The sequence below is a fragment of the Pelophylax lessonae genome (genome assembly GCF_965119305.1).
Source record: "Pelophylax lessonae genome assembly, chromosome: 1".
In the NCBI taxonomy this organism is placed as follows: Eukaryota; Metazoa; Chordata; class Amphibia; order Anura; family Ranidae; genus Pelophylax; species Pelophylax lessonae.
Genome location: NC_138768.1, coordinates 761,331,299 through 761,352,827, shown reverse-complemented (window position 1 = coordinate 761,352,827; position 21,529 = coordinate 761,331,299). Strand labels below are relative to the sequence as shown.

At 39.8% G+C, this 21,529-nt stretch overlaps 1 protein-coding gene across 1 annotated transcript in view; it reads right to left on the bottom strand.

The window, feature by feature from the left end:
• ARAP2 (ArfGAP with RhoGAP domain, ankyrin repeat and PH domain 2) overlaps positions 1-21,529 on the bottom strand; it is a 570,354-nt gene that overhangs the window by 132,773 nt on the left and 416,052 nt on the right. Inside the window, exon 22 of the mRNA XM_082248393.1 lies at positions 12,579-12,684. Coding sequence (XP_082104519.1) covers positions 12,579-12,684 — 106 coding nt within the window. The remainder of the gene's footprint in view (positions 1-12,578; positions 12,685-21,529) is intronic.

Genomic DNA, 21,529 nt, shown 5'->3' with positions numbered 1-21,529 from the left:
GGAATGTGCTAGCCCTGACTGTCCCGGGGGTATGTTTGTTAAAAAATTACTTCTGTGCCCGGAACTCCGCTTTAAGGACCAAGTCTATTTCTGACACATGTTGTTTACAAGATAAATCAGTATTTTTAGCTAGAAAATTACTTACAACCCCCAAACATTATATAAACATTTTTTAAGCAAAGACTCTGGAGAATAAAATGGCGGTCGTTACAATATTTTTTGACCCGCGGTATTTGCTCAGCAATCTTTCAAACGCAATTTTTTGGAAAAAACACATTTCACTGCATTTAAAAAAAAAACTAAACAGTAAAGTTAGCTTAATTTTTTTTGTATATTGTGAAAGATGATGTCATGCCGAGTAAATAGATATCTAACATGTTACGGTTTAAAATTGTATACACTCGTGGAATGGCGACAAACTACAGTACTTATAAATCTGCATAGGTGACGCTTTAAAATTTTTAAACAGTTACCAGTTTAGATTTTCAGCATAGATCTTTTTTTAGAATTATTGCTCTCACTCTGGGGATTGCAGCGATTCCTCACATGTGTGTATTGAACACTGTTTTCATTTGCGGGCACGACTTACGTATGCATTTGCATTTTCTTTCGTGCGCAAGCTCACGGCCATGGGGGCAGTTTAAAATTTTTTTTTTTCCTATTTATTTTATTTAATTTTTTTTTTTAACACTGTTTTTTAAAAAGAAAATGAATAAATCTGATTACTTTTATTGCTGATACAGGGAAAATAAACATCCCTAGTGACAGTAATAGGCAGTGACAGGTATTATTTATGGAGGGATCTGATGTCTAAAAGACCCCAGATCCGGCTTTGTTCGGGACTCAAATCAGCCAGAAGACATGCTGACTGGTTGCTCAGGTCTACCGGTGGGACGGGAGACCCAGGCAGAGCAGTGAAAGTTAGTGAGAAGGGGGACATCCCCTCCAGCTCGTGGGAGAATGGCCGAGCGGCTCCCGAGCCGTATCGGCTGTTATCTTCTGAAAAACGACCGCTGGCTGTAAAGAACGGTACCGGGATGATGCCTGCAGCTGCAAGCATCATCCCGGTACAACCACTTCTCCGAGCCGACGTACAGGTATTTTGATTTGCAGGAAGTGGTTAAAAAGACCCTTTTATTAACTTTAACCTTAAACAGAAAAAAACTATATATTTTAAATGTTTACCTGCACCATATTTCTTATCCATGAACCATTTTATATTCACTTGAGAGGTGCCTCTGAAATTAGTAGTAAATTTGACATTAGAAAGAATCAATTCCCTGCCCCCTTGCATGTTATGGCACTCTCTTCTTTTGAAAGTATCTATTACTCTCTGTGCTGATCCACCTCCTTCAAACCTCCCATCACTTCACTATACAACCTTTTATGGACCAGCCAGGGAGGAGCTAAGAGGAATACTATAGAACAGTTGTCATTAAATGGAGACCCCTTGGTCTGAATATGGACCGAGCGATGCTACTCTCCGGACCGTCAGTGTAGTGCTACATTTCAGCAGTCATTGGTTGCTGGGACCAAATTTTATGTTAAGGGATACAGCCAGGAGGAGAAAAAGGGGAATACTATAGAGTTTCCATCATTAAATGGCAGCCCGTGGTCCGAACATGCACTGTTAAGGGGCATGCTGATGGGCACATTTTATGTTAAGGGAAACTCTGAGGGGCGCATTTTGTTATAAAATGTGCCCATCAGAGTACCCCCTAACATAGAATGTGCACATCACCCTGCCCCTTATTTTACTTAAGAGGCATGCTGATGGGCATATTTTATGTTAAGGGCTTGCTGATGGGCAGATTTTGTTGTGCCCATCAGAGTGCTCCTTAACATAAAATGTGCCCATCAGAGTGCCCCTTAACATAAAATGTGCCCATCAGCATGCCCCTTATTTTATGTTAGGGGGCACACTGATGAGCTCATTTTATGTTAAGGGGCACTCTAATGGCCACATTTTATGTTAAGGGGCACGCTGATAGGCACATTTTGTTGTGCCCATCAGAGTGTATCCTAACATAAAATGTGCCCATCAGAGTGTATCCTAACATAAAATGTGCCCATCAGCATGCCCCTCTTTTTATGTTAAGGGAAACGCAGATGGGCATATTTTATGTTAAAGGTCATGCTGATGGGCACATTTTGTTGTGCCCATGAGAGTTCCCCTTAACATTAAATGTGCCCATCAGAGTGCCCCTTAACACAAAATGTTCCCATCAGCATGCCCCTTAACATAAAAATGTAAGGGTTCATTTTGAGGGTAATGCCTAATGTAAGGTGGTACTGTGATGGGGACATTTAATGTAAATAAGCACCCTGATGGGGACACCTGATGTAAAGGAGCACTGTGATGGGGACACCTGATGTAAAGGGACACTGTGATGGGGACACCTGATGTAAAGGAGAACTCTGATGGGGACATCTGATGTAAAGGGGCACTCAGATGGGCACACCTAATCTAAAAGGCACTCTGATGGGCACACCTAATCTAAAGGGCACTCTGACGGGCACACCTAATGTGATGGGGACACTTGATGTAATGAGGCACACTGTGGTAATACCTAATGTAAGGGGGCACTCTGATGAGGACACTGTATGTGAGGAGGCAATATGATGGGGAAACCTTATATAATGGGTCATTCTGATGGGGACAAATTATGTAAGGGGGCACACTAATGGGAGACATCAGATGTTAGGGGGCCTTCTGTTGCAATAACCTAATGCAAGTGGGCACTCTGACGGGAATACCTGTTGTAAGGTGGTACTCTGGTGGGAACACATTACTTAAGGGGGCACTCTGATGGGGAGAGCTGATGTAAAAGGCCACTGTGATGGGAACGCCTGATGTAAAGGAGCACTCTGATGGGCACACCTAATCTAAAGCGCACTCTGATGGGCACACCTGATGTGATGGGGACAGCTGATCTAAGGAGCCACACTGATGGTGACACCTAATGTAAGGGGGAATTCTGATGAGGACACCCAATGTAAGAGGGCACTGTGATGGGGGAACCTTATATAATGGGGACCAGTTATGTAAGTGGGCATAATGATAGAAGACAGAAAGAAAGCAGCGCCAGCTTAGTGAAGCATAAGGTTTATCGATACAAAAAACACGTAGTGACTTACACTTAGGTAAGTAAAGGCCGGTACTGTAGGTAATTGGATCATCCATCTTCTTGTCCTGAGTTCTGTTGCAGAAAGGAGGGGTGCGGGGTGCCGGTGGTGTGTGGAGGCTGTTGTCTGGCAGCCTGACTGATGGTGCTGTGGTTGTGGAGGGCTCTCAGTGGGGCTCCACTTCCTACTTCCGGACAGGCTTATCAGGGACAGGGAATATATATGTGTGTATATATATATTCCCTGTCCCTGATAAGCCACCCCCACCGCCTAATGAAGGAGCATGGATGCTCTGAAAGCTAGCAATGCCCATCTTTCCCTCCGCCTCACTGGAAGTGATGTCGGCCTGCCTGGAAGTAGGAAGTGGAGCCCAACTGAGAGCCCTCCACCACCACAGCACCATCAGACAGGATGCCAGACAACAACCTCCACGCACCACCGGCACCCTGCACCCCTCCTTTCTGCAACGGTATCCAGGACAAGAAGATGGATGATCCCATTCACCTACAGTACCGGCCTTTACTTACCTAAGAGTAAGGCGCTACGTATTTTTTGTATCAATAAACTTTATGCTTCACTAAGCTGGCGCTGCTTTCTTTCTGTTTATTCTCCTCAGAGCCTCTCCTTGCTCCAGCTGGCAGCCGCTGTTCGTGGGCCCCCTCCCACCTTCCACCTCATCCTTTTTTATATTTTTCTACCCTTTTTTTACTTTCTATATATTTTTACCTCTTTACCTCATGGTATGCCACCCACCAACATCAGAGAGCACCATGTAATCATTGACTTTATACTGATAGAAGACACCAGACGTAAGGGGGCCTTCTGTTGCCGAAAACTGATGTAAGTGGGCACTCTGACGGGAATACCTGTTGTAAGGTGGCATTATGATGGGAACATATTACTTAAGGGGGCACTCTGATGGGAACACATTACTTAGGGGGCACTCTGATGGGGACATATGATATAAGGAGGTACTTTGACAGTTGCAACTAATTTATGGGGTACTCTGGTAGGGGCACCTGATGTAAGGGGAAGCATCCAGTTTATATTTACAGAGTATTACCTGAGTGTATGGAGGAAACAGTAACAAAAGTGCTAGAGAGTGTGGCTTGCTCCAAGAAAAGGAAAGTAGATGCATACAATCTTTCATGGTATAGACTTGAGATTTAGATCTCTCTGGAGCTGCTGAACTCACATGCAACATAGTAGCTTCAAGCAGAGCTTTTGGATGCCTACACAAGGGAAGCGCTAAACTAATATTGGTGATTACAATGAATCAACTCTAAATAACAAAAACACAGTGATAATATAAAAATATAAAAAGTTTTCTAAATGACAGTCCAAAATAAAGTCCATCAAAGTATATCCAAACTGTGTCAGTGATTTGAATCAATAGATGTGAGACTGTGACATTGAAACCAAAGTCCTAAAGTCTTGAATACAGTGATATCCACGTGACTAGGATTCCCACCACCTGTCCTTCTTGCCAGATATATAAATATCTTAAGCAATCCAAAATGCAGAGATTATGCACATCCACCCTTGTGTAAACCACACTAGAGAGCCTCTTACCAGATGTAAAAAGTATTGGGCATGGGATATTGCTCTTTTCCTCAATCAAAATATGACAGGTAGCTGGAAAGATGGACTATTCCTCACAAGCCCGGGATGATGAATCTTTTTATTGGCTCCACAAATTACATGTAATGAATACAAACAGACCAACCATAGTGCATTATCCCCGGTTTATTGAAAAAACATGGGCGATTGTACTTACTGGAGATGATCTTGTATCTAGCGTGTAAGAAGCGGAGCCTGTAGTAATCCAATGTCCGGCTGCAGCGCGGACAACTGGATGACGTGGGTGACAGCGCGACAAGCCTCCTCTCCGACACGTTTCCTCTGACGAGACTTCCACTGGGATAGGATGGACTTTATTTTGGACTGTCATTTAGAAAATTTTTTATATTTTTTATATTATCACTGTGTTTTTGTTATTTAGAGTTGATTCATTGTAATCACCAATATTAGTTTAGCGCACCAATTATTTATAACACATTATTACACTTGGCACATTATCTTGGTTGCAGCTTTACCACATCAAGTTATCAGCGCACCCTTTATTTTATCTACACAAGGGAAGCACCTAAAGGTAGATAACATGTCTCAAATAGATTAAATGCACATACAATATTATGTAAAGATTGTTCCTAAAAGAAATAGTCTGATGACAGGATCTCTTTATCCATAGACTTACATGCTTGCCTGTGTGCCTGAACTTTTAATAACACATGGAGAGGATAGAGAAAAACATGATGCTATTTGTTGATTAATACAATATTTAAAGTGTCACATTGGCCCTGAGGAAATAAGCTGTGACTCTGCCTCATATGCATATTGTTTCCCTTAATGCTTCTGATTATTTTTCAGTTAGGCTTTTATTACCACTGGTCACTAATTCTCTCCTAAAAGCCTTTGCTATGAAAACATCAGTAACGAGTCAGGAAAAGAAATCCCCAGAGCAGATGTTGACTATCTGATTCTGCTGATCTACTTTACCTCAACATTTAACAGAACATCACTATCTAGAGTACCATTAGGCTGCCCTGGAAGCAGCAGAGAGATCATTTTGCAGGAGGTAATGTAGAGTTGACTACACTGTTGCATTTATTTCCAGTCTAAGCATGAAGGGTTGGGATTCACAGCATTTCTATTCCGCAGGCATCACATTTTTACCTAGCCACTTGACAAAACACTGCAGAGGCATTTCTTCAGCAGATAATAAAATTCTCAGTATGGATTTAATTTAAGTGCAGTACTCCTGTACAATGTAGAACATATTAGCCTCACAATTAACGAAAAATAAAAAAAAGATGGTTTAGAATAAAAATAAAGATATGCAGTATTTGTATACAGATGTGCAGACAGTGGAGCAATGAGGAGAGCTCTTTGCTGTTCATAATATATACAGATCAAGTGACAAAAAGATATCATGATACTTTGCTTCTTCAGAAACAAGAGATCAGATCTCCCTGTAAATGTATTGCTTTCCATCAAATATTTAACAAATACCTACATAAGCATATTTTATTGAAGGGTGTCCTGTAACAAACCAATCAACTATTGGGTTAATGGAAACATGCGCTAAGAATAACTATATAAACTGCAAGTTGTCTGGTTGACACACTAAGCATCTGACATTACAATTTTATGAATCAGTGACATAGAAGACACATGCAGTAACTGAATTCAAATTCCTGATTTGTCTAAGTTTCAAAAGCAGAAGTCAACTGTTCTAGCTTCCAGCCTAGGTCTTCTTTAAAAGGAACCTGCTCCCACCCCCATTTTAATGGGCCATACACATTATACAATTGTCTTTAGATTTTTTCCTTTAGATTTACCAAAACCATATAATATGAGGTCACACCTAAACACTTTCAATTTGTATGCAATCAGGAAGGCCCTTACACTACATAGTTGAAGGTAAATCTAATGGAAATCTAACAACAAAAGTTTTATAGTGTGTATACAGCTTGTCCTATATTAACTACCCTCTAAAAGAAAGATGCTTATACTTACCTAACCTAAGGGCGAGCCTGTCTGGTCACATGATCCCCCAACAGCTGGCTTCAGGAGAGGGGAGAGCAGCAACAACAGCTGCAGAGGCTGGGTGGTTATGTCACCCCGGAGACTTATTATGGGGCATCTATTGTCTGCTGTCCTTTTTCTCCCCTGAAGCCAGTGCTGGGAGTCATGTGATCAGACCAGAATGCTCTTTGATTTGGTAACTATAACCATCTTTGTGGCATGTGGCATCCTGTGGCATGTCACCTGGGAAGAAGGAAGAAAAGCGGGCTGAATGATGTTATATGACCCAAAAGAGGACCAGCACTGGTTCATACATCAAGGCATGTTTTTGGGATACACATTTATTTTTATTTATTTATTTTTTGTAGATGATCTTTAATCAGTGTTGAAGGGAAACACTTAAAAACATTAGTACAAAGTATGGTCTGGTATGATCACATGATCGTCTCCCAGCACCAGCTTCGGGGAAGAGGAAGGACAGCAGACAACAGATACTCCATACTAATCTATGGGTGACATCACTGCCCAGGCTCTGCAGCCATTGTCGCTGCATTGTCTCCTCTCCCCTGAAGCCAGCCACTGGGGAGATCATGTGATCAGATAGAAGTGCCCTTAGATTAGGTAAGTATAAGCATCTTTCCTTTACAGGGTAATTAGTATGGGGCTTAGAATGGGGGGTGGAAGCAGGTTTAGGCTTATATAGGTTTTGACCAGATGTCTACTTAAATAAGCACTTTGAGGTACCTGCTCTTAGATATGACATTCGTCCAACACATTATCTTTATAATACTATTAATGAATATAATATCTGCAATAATGTAAACTCATTGGTTTCTGAAAGAGCACATTTTTATATGCTCTTTTCATCTCATCTGTGCACCCTTTGTATTTCAGAAGAGCTCCTTACAAAGCAGCTCCAGATTGTTTCCAATTTATTTCTAATTTGCAGAGAACAGCAATGAATCAATTGAATTTTTCCAACCTAAAAAAAAATCTGTTGTATCAATCCTGGTTTCTCCAGATCTTCCTTTTCTGTTTTTTTATGCTTAACACGATTAGACTGTTTTATAGTTGTGCAAATATCAATATGGTTGGATTATTTATAATATGAAAACAAATCATAAGAAACGGATTGTATAAAAAAGCTTAAACCTAGACTCATGCTAAAACAAAATTGCATTTTCCAGGCGCACTGAAGTATTCAGAAACCTTATAAACACTTCTACAAAAGTTAATGATATTTTGGATAATCATGATGCAAGCTATAAACTATACCCTTATTCTTTTGCATGTCTCTTCTTCAGATCAATGATGACATAGTTTATCATGCAAACATATTCCTGGAGCATTTATGACTCAGAAGAGAAGATGTTCAAAGTTGATGACTCACCAGCCACCAGGTTTTATCTAACACGTGGTTCGTACAAAGAATGGAAATGACACTGGCTCAGTTAGTAGAAATCTCAGTTTGGCTATAATATCCTGCTTAAGTCATTTTTCTTTCTAATTGCTGTCATTTGAATTATCCTCTGGGAATAGACACATTCATGTATCTACTAATGGCTGCAAAGCTGCAGGTATTTCTGTAAAATAACTTCAGACCACATGATCAAACGTTAAGCTTAGACACAGGGGTCTTAGATGTAACACTTTCATTAGAATAATGGATATCTCTACTAGGAAAGTTTATACTCTACCTAATAAAGGTGAAGACGAACATTCAACAAAACCAACAGCTCTGAGGGCTCTTAAATTCAAGTGTAACTCTAAAGTAAAAATACGAATTTTAGTTGTGCCTGGGCTCTACTTAAAGCAAAGACAGCAGTTTTGAACTCAATCAGTGTTTTGGAGAGGGAAATCCCTAAAGGCATGTATATATCAGCATCTGTTGAATTGTGCATCTGTCTCACTACATAAATTTCTCACACCTGGCGAGAGGTTTCATCGGGAGGTTTGGGAGAGACATGGACAAGGAACACTAATTGTAAGCCATGATTCACTGTCCTTCTAGGGGTAAAGGTTGTATAGATTGTTCTGTCAAACACATAATAGTTTCCATTAGACACTAGAGAGTATGTTAACAATTTTTAACATAAAACAGTTTTAAACAAGTCATTTTGCAACATAGTTTTCTCCAAAGTAAACAGTTACATATAGCAATATCTTTATCTTTATAACATTATTCTTGATTTTTCTTAATATCCAACAAGTTTCTCTCTTAGAGTGTAAGACATTAATGTCCCTACATTTCCATAAGCTACCTTAACCCTGCCTGTGAAGTGACTCATCTGTGCAATTTTTATAACGTACTGAAGCGATACTGACCTTTATAAAGAAAGTATGCTTGAATTGCCAGCAAATGGACAACTCCCACAGCTGGGGATTCCGGTTATTTATGCAAGACCCTTATATGCTAATGGAGAACCCCCTCCCCCCCAAGTTTATATTGAGCCCTTCAAGTCTGACATACATTTTAAGGGGGAGACCACAAAAAAAGATGTCCAAAAATCTATAACAGAACTTTATCTAAGTATATAGCCTGGCCAACTAGGAAAGTGCACACTTACCCTTCTCAACTATACCAGGCTACATGTCATCAACAAGGGGGTGGGGGGGAGAAGACCTTGCCAGGGGGACCACCCTTGCAAAGCACTTTGTCACAAAGCAACCAATGTTGAAGAGGACAAGGGTCTCTTACCCATAACCCTGGCCCAGTGGTTGTGAGGGTTTGCAGCCAGGGGACTTATCAGAATCTCTAAAGCCCCTTTAATATTAAGGAGCTTCCCAGAAAGTATTTCTGCTAATTCATAATTCATATATATAGTATGTATATACACATATAAAGACACAGACAGTTTTTGACAAGACCTTTACTAAAGAAAGAAAATCCCATGATGTACATCCTCCACCAATAATAAATCACTATATGCACATGTCCATATATGGTCAATGATATCATCTACAGGGGTATCTAATGTATAATTCTTAACATTTTTTCTTTAGAGAAGTTTATCTTTACATACTTACATAGTTTATAAGGGTAAAAAAAAAACACAAATACATCCAGTTCAACCCATATGTGTAATTATGAGTGTGTCATTTTTATTCTCTAACACTTCCCATAGTCCTTTATGATCTACTTCCTGGGGAAAACATCTAAAAGTTTTTGACGCTGTCGACACTCTCAGCTGGTACCGCTTCCTGATGTGGGAGCTCCATATTTTTACTGCTCTATCATTAAAAAACTCTTTGTGCAATGTAAGGTTAAACCGCCTTTCTGCTAACCTCCGATTGCGTTTGCATGTCTTCTTCAGAGTAAAGAGGTAATACAGTTACTGAAGTCACTTTTGAAGTTAATTCTCTGCCTAATTTGGTATTACAGCAAACACTGAAATTGAACTCTTGATTCCAATCACTACTGTATATCATTAAAGTGGTTGTAACCCTAAAATAAATGCTCCTGTTCTTTTAAAACATGATCTACTGCATAGCTTTTTTACAGTGTCTTTTTTCCTATTATATGATGTCAAAACACTGTTTGATCCTGCCTATTTCTGTGCCCCCTAGGTGTTTTGACCATGGTAATCATGGCTGCTAAGCCATGATACCATGGCCAGTTTATGTGCCTCCATCATCCTCCTGTGTGGTAAATCACTCTCTCTTCCCCTCCCTCTCTGCCTGTCAGCTCAGTAGTTTGTGTAGTGAGAGCCGATCTCCTCCCCATCCCCCATCCCCTTCTTCTGCTATGCCTGTAAAGTAATGTATGTTAATCACTGGAATCCCCTCTGTTTTTTGAAGAAATAAACTACAGTATGTTAAGTTTTTTTAACATTATAATCCTAAATACCTTCTTGCACAGCGCCTCTGTGAGGTCATGTGACCTCAATCTGCTGCCTGGCTAATGTCAGAGGGAAATCTCAGCCCCTCCCACTGCTCTACTTAGATCAGGGAAGAAGCGCAGAGGGAGGATACATGACGACACAGCGGAGCTGTGTAAGAAGGTATTTAGGATTAAACTGTAAAAAAAAAATTACATACTGTGCTTTGTAGCTGCCTAAAAAAGAGGGGATGCCAGTGCTTTATATAAGTGACTTAACAACCACTTTATTAAAAAATTGAACAGTTATGACACAGAATCCTGAGTCATGCCACTCACAACTTTAGACCATTCAGAGAATGAATCATTTATCACTACTGTCTGGACCGTTTCACATAACCAGTTTCCTGTCCATGTACAGTACATACAATTTTATAAACTCTAACAGATCCTATTTTATAGATTAAACATTTATGTGTTATAGTATCAAATGCCTTATCAATATCTAGATAAACTACATTCACTGGACTTCCACCTTCCAGTTTCTAACTTACTTCCTCAGAAAACAACAACAAGTTGGTGTAACAAGAACAGTCTGTGATAAATCCATGCTGGTGGTTTCTTATGTACTTTTAACAGAAAAAAAAATCTGTATAGAGCCCCTTACCATTCCCTTAAATACCATATTGATGTATTGATGTTAAGCTGACTGGCCTGTGGTTACCTAGTATAAATATTGATTATTTTTGTAAATTATAGCTTGGCTATAACTGACCAAGTTCCCTAATGACTCCTGGGTGTAAGATATCTGAACCTGGTGATTTGTTCATATTAAGTTTCTTTAATCTTTTTTATACCTCCTTTTCAGTCAACTACGGAGGTAACTTTTGATGAATCATCATTAATAATTTTGTTAAGACTATCAAACCTGTCTTTTTTAATCTGTAAAAGCTGAAGAGGAAAAAAATGATTAAATACATCTGCCTTTTCCCTTAGTGACCAGCTTTCCTTGTGCATCCATTATGGGGCCTATATGTTCTTTCCTAACATTTTGCTATTTATACATTTGTAGCAATGTGTTTCTCATATTCTATTCTAGCCACCCTCATTTCTGCCTTGCATTTCCTGTTGCATTCTTTGTATATCTGGAATGTCCCCCTCTACTTTGCACTTTGTAAAGGCCTGTTTTTCTCAAGTATTTTACACTAGAATGTAGCCACTTAGGTTTAACTTTGTTCCTTATGCTTGTTACCCAATATAATGATTATTGCACTCCCACATTCTTTGTGTGCTCTTTGTTGCAAATTGTTGGTCACATTGAGAGTCGTGCAGCAAGGATTGCAGCTGATTTGAAATTTGGAGTTCTTGTCATGGCAACTCTCTCTTTCCTTGTCATTTCATTCTTTGCTGTAGCTTATGGCAAATATGATTACACCATGATCACTATTGCTCATGTTGTCTCTAACAAGTACATCTGTAACAAACTCCACTTACAGCATTTGAGCTATTGCTGACAGAAGGACACAGTCATTAATGATTAAATATTAAAAATAAATAAATATTAAATATTTATTCTTCCAATTTTATAAATCAACCAATGTTTGTTACAAAGCATTATATTACCCTACCAGTATAGCAACATTATTGCCTGGAATAGATTACTGCAGGGGCGAAGGGGTTTAGCACTGTTTTATAAGTGTTATTTTGATTGTGCAAATCTTAGCACCTACATCTACATTTAGTCCTAGTGTTATGCTTTATGCTAATCTGTCACAAACATCTAGGCACCTTTGACAAGTAATTTCAGACCTCTCAGCCCATAGATTTCTTTTTTCTTTTTTTATGTCAACTTTATTTTTATTATTTTTTTCATGTCTTTTGTTTAACTTGCTGACATGATGACATTGCCAGAACATTTGGACCATGACATTTTAATCATGCAAAAACAAATTGAGTGTTATAGTAATCATTAAAGGCAAATAAGTGAGTTTTTTTTTTTTTTAAGTTTCAGTTTATATAATTATATAGCACAGACAAGCAGACTGACCTGTAAAGGTGTTCAATTAATGCAGCTAAGGTAGTTTTATTCAGTGCTGGAAGTGTATCAATTAAGTTTTTGTATTTTAGCACTCGTTCCTGTTCATCCTGAATATCTGTCACAAAGAAAAAAGAAAGAAAAAAAAAAAAAGGTAAAAGCATTCAGACTTCACAACCCACATACAATGGATTAAGGACAATCTGACACCATTCAAGCTCACCCAGAAATATGCTAATTACATTGTATAATGAATCAGCAGAACTTCTTTTGAAAATGTTAAAGCACATCCCAAAAACAAATTGTATTGCATTTTACTCATCCGTAGATATGGTGATTGCATTATTTTTTTTTATTTTTTAGTCTTTTTTTCCTTATTTTTTACCTGATGATCACTTCACTCACTACTGCATCTATGGAAGAGCAACATAGCCAGTATTGAACAGCAGTATTGGCAACCTGTGGAGAGAGCTGTGCTGGATGGACTAGTAGACTTAGATAAACTTTATGTAAGTATTAATATGAAAGTTATGTAAGTAATAAAAGTTGTCCACTGTAAGCACCCCATCAGTGCTAAATGGTTTGTTTAAGCCTCTATCTGCCACTTTTCAGGACAGGTTGATCTGATAAAGAAAGTTAAAGTACCTCCACTCTTGTAGGAAAAATCACAAAAAAAAAATAGTACAGCATATACAGTTGCAACAAAAGTCATATTGTACTTTAATATTATTAAAAATTACATTTCCCTTTCAATCTGCAGCATTTTCTGTAAAATACAATGCAATATGGCAGCCTGGATGCGTTCTGTCAACAGATGGTGTATAGAATCCCATCCAGATTTGTCATTTCCTGCTTGAGTAATTGACTTACTGATTTTCCCATAAGTCTATACTAAGATACAAGTCACATTTTTGGCATCCCCTGCAACAAAAATATAAATTTTGCTGGGATACTCCCAAAGAGAATCACTTCTAATGGGATGCAGACCCTGCAATTCTCCTCATTAGAGCCTTGCAAGTGCAACAGCTGATTGATAATGATGAAATCACCCCCATTCTTTTTGCACATGGACACATACAAACAACCAGCTATTTCTTAAGAATAACAAATGTAAGGAATCTGCAACAGATGTTATTAAACTGCTTGCAATGAATCTGCAACAACGTTTTTTAAAATGCTTGCAATGTACATGGATTATTAGGAGGAACATAGTTTCTCATCAAAAGTGGAGTTACTCTTTAAAGTGAAAAGCATTGTTTTATTTAATTAAAATACACATTTTATACTTACCTGCTCTGTGCAATGGTATTGCACAGGAAGGCCCCAAGTCTCCAATTCTTGGGAACCCCACTGGCACTCCTGGCTCCTCCTCTTTTCTGTGCACCACCATATTAGGCCACTTCTTCTGGGGACACGCCTGTGGGTGTACTCCTGAGCCGAGCTTGTGCGTTTATTGACAGAATTTGATACTTACCTGCTCTGTGCAATGGTATTGCACAGGGAGGCCCCAAGTCTCCACTTCTTGGGACCCCCACTGGCACTCCTGGCTCCTCCTCTTCTCTGTGCACCACCATATTAGGCCACTTCTTCTGGGGACACGCCTGTGGGTGCACTCCTGAGCCGAGCTTGTGCGTTTATTGACAGAATTTGATTGACAGCAGCAGGAGCAAGTGGCTCCCACTGCTGTCACTGAGTCCTGTGAGGAGTGGAAGAGACAGCAGCACTGATACGATTAAGCAAAATGCTGGATTAGGATAGGACCCAGGTAAGTATTTAGAGAGGTGACAGGGTAATATTGCTGTAACAGTCCTCCCTGCTCACCTTCTCTCCTCCACTCCCTCAGATCTTTAGCTGCCCCAGCACAGGTCTCCACTATCCCCTTATGGCCACCTGTCCCATCACATGCCCTGGTGTCCTCATGTAGCCCACATAATCTGTGTGCTGGGTGCCAGGGAGCTGTCTCCTTGCTGCCAATTGCATCTCGGCTTCCCATGCGGGCAGTCTTCCTCATTGCTGTGACTACATGTGGATTCACCACATGCAGGACACTTGTCTGTTTCCACACATTCCCTTTCCACTGTCTCAGCCAACACAGCGCAATTCCGTGCTCCATGCCCACTGGGGACAAAGGCCACTCTCCCTCTGCATGACCAGAGCAGAGGGGCAGGGCTTATAGCCCAGGTAACCCAATGCCAAGCCGGGGGTTGCCTGGACACAAGCACCTGCCCCAGCTCCAGGGATACATGGGCCTGGGCATGGGCAATCTCCCTGCTCTCTCTCTACATTGGTTGCTGACAGGCTGTGTTTGGTCCTGCGCTGGGCCACTATCCATCCCTGCTGTGTGCCTGGAGAGCTGTCCTGTGCCAAGGACTTAATCCCCGTTGTGCTGGACCACTGTCTACCCTTGCTTGTGCCTGGAGTGTCGCCCTGTGCCAAGCACTAAATCTCTTTTGTGCTGGACCACTATCCATCCCGGCGGTGTTCCCGGAGTGTCACCCTGTGTCAAGGACCTAATCCCTGTGCTGCGGAATTAACAGCTGCCATGCTCATCTGCCCTGTCCCCTTGCCCTCCCCCATTCTTTGCCAGCCTTAACCTAGCAATAAAGAGCCTTGTGACCCCTCTTGCTCTCCACATGTGTCCTGTCCCACCCACACCTCCATCACAATAACCAATAAGAATTTGTTTTACCACAATTAGTTTGGCTCCAGAGCATTTTTTTTTTTTTTAATTTATCACATACATGTAAAAATCCACATTTTTAGCAAAAAAAAATTACTTAAATCCCAGAACATTATATATATTTTTTGAAAGCATAGGCCCTGTAGAATAAAAAGTGATAGTTGAAAATGTTTGTTTCACATGATATTTGAGCAATTTGTAATTAAACCCAAATTTTCCCCCAAAAAATTAATAAAAATAATTTTAGTGCAAAAACCACACCATATAATACCCATCTGTGGTTAAAATATAAAAAAAAGATGTTGCATCGAGTAAATAGATACCAAACATTCCATGTCTTAAAATTGCGTGCATCCGCGATATCGCCAAAAACTACGGTGCCCAAAAATCACCATAGGTGATGCTTTAAAGCCTTTACAGCTTATCAATTTAGAGTTAACTAGGAGCTCTTTTACTAGAGCTATTGTTCTCACTCTGTCGTTCACGGCGATATGTCACATGTGTATTGCGACCGCGGTTTACATACACATGCGCACCCTGGGCTTGCGTTTGCTTTAGCGCAGGTGGGCAGGGCAATGGGGGTTTTGCAATTTTTTTTTTAATTTCAATATATTTTATTATTATTCTATTGTTTTTTTTTTTCTTACTTTTTTCTTTTAGAATTGTATTTATTTTTACTTGATTGCTATCACAAGGGTTACCCCATATGTGATAGCATTGGGCAGGTGACATTAGTGGTGTCATTAGTGGTCTAATAGACTCCAATGTCTCCCCTGCCCTTCACACCATCTAACCTAGTAAAGATTGGCTTGGTTAGATGTGTGCCCTGGCTGTACTGGCCAGGAAAGAGTGCATATGAAATTGGAAATAACATGGTTTCATTGTTTTGCATGGATTAGCCTCTATCTCACAGCATTCTCTCTCCCCTTTCCGGCTGTAATGTTCCTGGGCACCGGTAAACAGGCCCGGGAACCACAGGAGGAAGGGGGGAGGCACCACGCTGCCGGGTGTGTGAAAGTGATTGGCAGCTATGGAGTTGTCACATCATTTTTACTTTAAGGCCATTTGATGGATAAGGCCCCTTTCACACTTGTGCTACTTGTCCTGTAACTTGTTAAGCTGCTAAGATAAATGGACTTAATCCTCCCGAAAAGCGAATCACATTAGCAGCGCTTATCAAAGTCTTTTTAATCCCAACTGAGATTCACAGTCCTAAAATCAATATTTCAGAAGGTGCACAGTCTCTTGGTGTAACAAGAATATTCTGTCCTTTCACCACGGTGTTCAATATCCAGAACATTCACCTTCACCACACCTTGTGTGCCACTCCCTAGGCAGTGCTCACTCACCAACAAGATTATTGTACTGCGCCTTTAATATATTCACTGGAATCGCTAAAACACAAATTTCCAGAGATCAGAATGACTCCACTCGCTCTCTGCCCGTGCATTCCTCAGATGTAACCAAGCACACCAGAGTTGAAGATGTTAATGCAATGACAAAAAGGAAGGACTTATAGGGCAATATTGAAAAACACATGTTTTTTATTGCAGACAACCCTTACCCTTCTCCCATTACACTCACTCTATTCAAAGGCATAAAAAAATTCAACATACATAAATGTGCAAAATGTGACTCAACCGCGCTGATGCACTGTGTCTGTCTCACCCCCCGCTACTTGTCGGTTCGTCTGAGGTTCCCGCGAAGACACGCACAGCCTGGCCAGCCTCCTGTTGCCACGGTGACCGCATCAGCGCGGTATTGAGATGGTTAAAGCAGAACATTTTCAATTGAAAGAAAATACTTGCTCTCTCCCTTCCTGTATTAAAAAAGGTTAGAAAAAGCAACTCCATACTCCAGAAATGCCTGTGTGTCCACCTCTGCAGAAAGCCACCAATCCCCTTAATGGCTGAATCACAGCCAGTGTCATTTAACCCACTTCTTGAAATCTCAGACTTTTAATGACACACCTCCTCCTGAGGAAGCATCATGAAGACTGGGATCACAGTACTCCTGGACCAAGAAACGTTCACACATCATTATGTGAGTGCCACTTAGTCCAGGAAGGAGGACTTCCACCATCGAAAGAGAAAAGGAACCATGACATCATTATTTTGTATTGTTGTGTGCTTCATTTGTACTAACTACTGTTACACTATAAATATCTAAAGCATAACTGAATAACCTAAGTATGAATGTGAGCATTCAGGCAACCATTTTCGGAAGTCTTTTGGTTAGCTTGAGTTTTATACCCCATAATTAGCACGTTTTATATTTTTAACGCAACCTTTAGGGATCCTAACATTAATTTTGGATTTATGCAATCTTTAATAAACCACTCCACTATGCCTTTGTGCATTCAGGAAACAATCCTCAGAGCAGTAACACCAGGAGTTTTCAAAAAGTTTCCACACTTTCATATTTTCATTGAAAAGGGTGGGAGGAGTAGCAATTGGTTGTGTCTGAGAGTCTCATTTGACTAATCTGCCTGGCAAGCCAGCTCGCCTAACAGTTTAGTATAAGAGTTATCACTCTGTGGTGAAGATGACTGTGAAATGTATAAAAAAAGTTCAGAAACTTTTTGTAGAACCCTTATATACATTATATATATATATATATATATATATATATATATATATATATATATATATATATATATATATATATATATACACTACTGGTCAACAGTTTTTTAAGCTCCCCCATCCTTTTTACCAGGTTTTTCTGACATTTAAACATTTCAAGTCCAGTGAATAACCTGAGATGGTACAAGGGGAAACTATAAAATTGGCAAAGGTGAAAAAAAAAGTTTAGAGTAATAAAACCTGAACAAAATGAACATGTCATACTTATGCAAAAAGGAACATTTCAGGGAAGAAATAGAACTCAGAGCTGTTCTGCAGCAGTGTAAGTTAATTAATCCTTGAATGTTTATGCTAACAACATACACACATGATAAACAAGAATAAATTGCGCTAGGACATAAAAATATCAAGAATATTAAAAGGAAGTAAAAAAAGAGTCCATGAAGAGTAAATGAGCAGCAGACACAATGTCCTCTTGGTGAAGGATAATCAGAAATTCAAAATAGGTTAGCCGTGCTCAGAGTAGATACAAAGTTAAAAAAACGATCCCCCAGTGAAGATAAAACAAAAACGTGCTGTCGGTATAGCCACCACCAGGAAGGTATAAACATGCAGCCTCTTACCAGATAGGCTAAAGGAGACAGCATTCAATCAGGCTCAACCAAAATGAAGCAGACTTCTGTCACAGACCAACAGACGAATCCAGCCAGGTAGCATAAATATATCATACAGAGGTGTATGTCCAGGGGAATGGACCCAACATATGAAGTAGTTCCTCGTGATAAAAGTGAAATGAGAATATCATTGCGCAGACATCCTTAAAAAGGCTTTATTAAACATATGATAAAACTCTGCACACAGGGTACTCACATTGTATCCAAAGATAAAAAGCATATAGTAAAAACAGCGTGTGTCTGTTTCTCATCCAAAAACATGGCCGACCTCCAGCAGCATACCAGCATCATGTGGTTAAGCTCCTCCCAACATGTTTCGTCACACTTGACATCATCATGTTTTTGGATGAGAAACAGACACACGCTGTTTTTACTATATGCTTTTTATCTTTGGATACAATGTGAGTACCCTGTGTGCAGAGTTTTATCATATGTTTAATAAAGCCTTTTTAAGGATGTCTGCGCAATGATATTCTCATTTCACTTTTATCACGAGGAACTACTTCATATGTTGGGTCCATTCCCCTGGACATACACCTCTGTATGATATATTTATGCTACCTGGCTGGATTCGTCTGTTGGTCTGTGACAGAAGTCTGCTTCATTTTGGTTGAGCCTGATTGAATGCTGTCTCCTTTAGCCTATCTGGTAAGAGGCTGCATGTTTATACCTTCCTGGTGGTGGCTATACCGACAGCACGTTTTTGTTTTATCTTCACTGGGGGATCGTTTTTTTAACTTTGTATCTCCTCTGAGTGCGGCTAACCTATTTTGAACATACACACATGGGTGTCCTAACTTTTACTTACAAGCTCTCTGTCTGTAAAAAATAGTAGTGTTGAAACGCACTCTGTGTTGCTACACCCTCTTAAGCAAAAGTTGGACAACAGGGTACTGCAGAAAGTAGTATATTTGCTCTCAAAAGAGAAGAGAAGATGGCAATTAATAAGGGAAGACAGAAAGATCATTATAATCCTAAAAGTGTAGGTCTTTCCTTTAAAGAAAATGCAAAGAAAGCAAAGGTGTCAGTGAGTACAGTTACTTACACCATCAAAAGGCATTTGGAAGCTGGAGGAAACCCTGATAGGAGGAGATCTGGTAGACATGAAGCCACAACAAAATCAGAAGACAAGTGGCTCACAGGACAACAGTTTCAAGCACAGCTTAGCACTAATCAAAGTAAGCAAGTCTCAGTTTCAACTGTGAAGAGAAGACTTTGAGCTGCAGGTTTGACAGATCAAGTGGCTGTAAGAAAGCCATTGCTAAGATGGCAAAATAATAAAAATTGGCTTGCCTGGGCCATAAAGCACCACCAGTGGACTACAAAAGACTGCTAGAAGGTCTTATGGACCCATTAATCACAATTTGAGATCTTCAGTTCATCACACAAGGTTTTTGTATGCCATTTTTCAGTAGGTGAAAGGATTTTTGTGTGACACCAACTGTAAAATATAGAGGAGGAAGCATGATGGTCTGGGGCTCTTTTGCTGGATCCAGAGTCAGTGATTACACAGAGTGAGTGGCACCCTGAACTAAACTACTACCAAAGCATTTTGCATCAGCATGCAATACTATTTAGAATACGCCTAGTCAGTCAGGGGTTCATCCTACAGCAAGATAATCACCCAAAACATACTCCCAGGTTGTGTCAGAACTACCTTAGAAGAAAAGAACAAGATGGTAGGCTTGAAATCATGGAATGGCCTTCACAGTTTCCAGACTTAAACCCCTTTTAGCTGTTTGGGATGAAAATGGAAAGGTGAAAGCAAAGTAACTAACAAGTACAACACATTTTTGAGAACTTCTCTAACAGTGTTGGGAAGAGCTTTCCAAACAATATTTAATTGTCATTGTAGAAAGAATGCCATGAGTGGTTACCTTAATGAGTCAAAAATGTAGTTTACATTTTGTTAAATAAACTGATTCCATAATATTATTATTAATTTTTTTTTTCAATTGTTTTTTTTGTTCTATACTTTATTATTGAGACATTAAACTGCATAAATTTCACTGGAAAGCGGAAAAATGGGGGTGTTCTAATACTTTTGACCAGTATTGTATATATATATATATATATATATATATATATATATATATATATATATATACATACACACATATACACACATATACACTGCACACACTATATTACCAAAAGTATTGGGACGCCTGCCTTTACGTGCACATGTAACAGCTTCAACTCTTCTGGGAAGGCTGTCCACATGTTTTAGGAGTGTGTTTGACAATTCATCCAAAAGGCGTCAGACACTGATGTTGGAGAGAAGGCCTGTCTCGCACTCTGCACTCTAATTCATCCCAAAAGTCTTATATCAGGTTTATGTCATGACTCTGTGCAGGACAGTCAAGTTCCTCCACCTCAAACTCGCTCATCCGTGTCTTTATGGACCTTGCTTTGTGCACTAGTCCAAATCATTTGGTGGAGGGGGGATTATGGTGTAGGGTTGTTTTTTAGGGGTTGGGCTTGGCCCTTAGTTCCTGTGAAGAGAACGCCTACCAAGACATTTTGGCCAATTTCATGCTCCAAACTTTGTGGGAACAGTTTGGGGTTGGCCCTTCCTGTTCCAACATGACTGAGGAGTCATGTTGGAACAGGAACCAGTGCACAAAGCAAGGTCCAAAAAGACATGAATGAGCGAGTTTGGGGTGAAGGAACTTGACTGGTCTGCACAGAGTCCTGACCTCAACCAGATAGAACCCCTTTGGGATGAATTAGAGCATAGACTGCGAGACAGTCCTTCTCTCCAACATCAATACCTCACCTCACAAATGTGCTTCTAGAAAAAATGGTCAAACATTCCCATAGACACACTTCTAAACCTTGTGGACAGCCTTCCCAGAAGAGTTGAAGCTGATATAGCTGCAAAGGGTGGGCCAACTCAATATTGAACCTTATGGACTAAGACATGGATTCCATTACAGTTTATGTGCTTGTATGGTACTTTTGGTAATATAGTGTGTGTATATAAAAAAAAAAAAATATATATATATATATATATATATATAC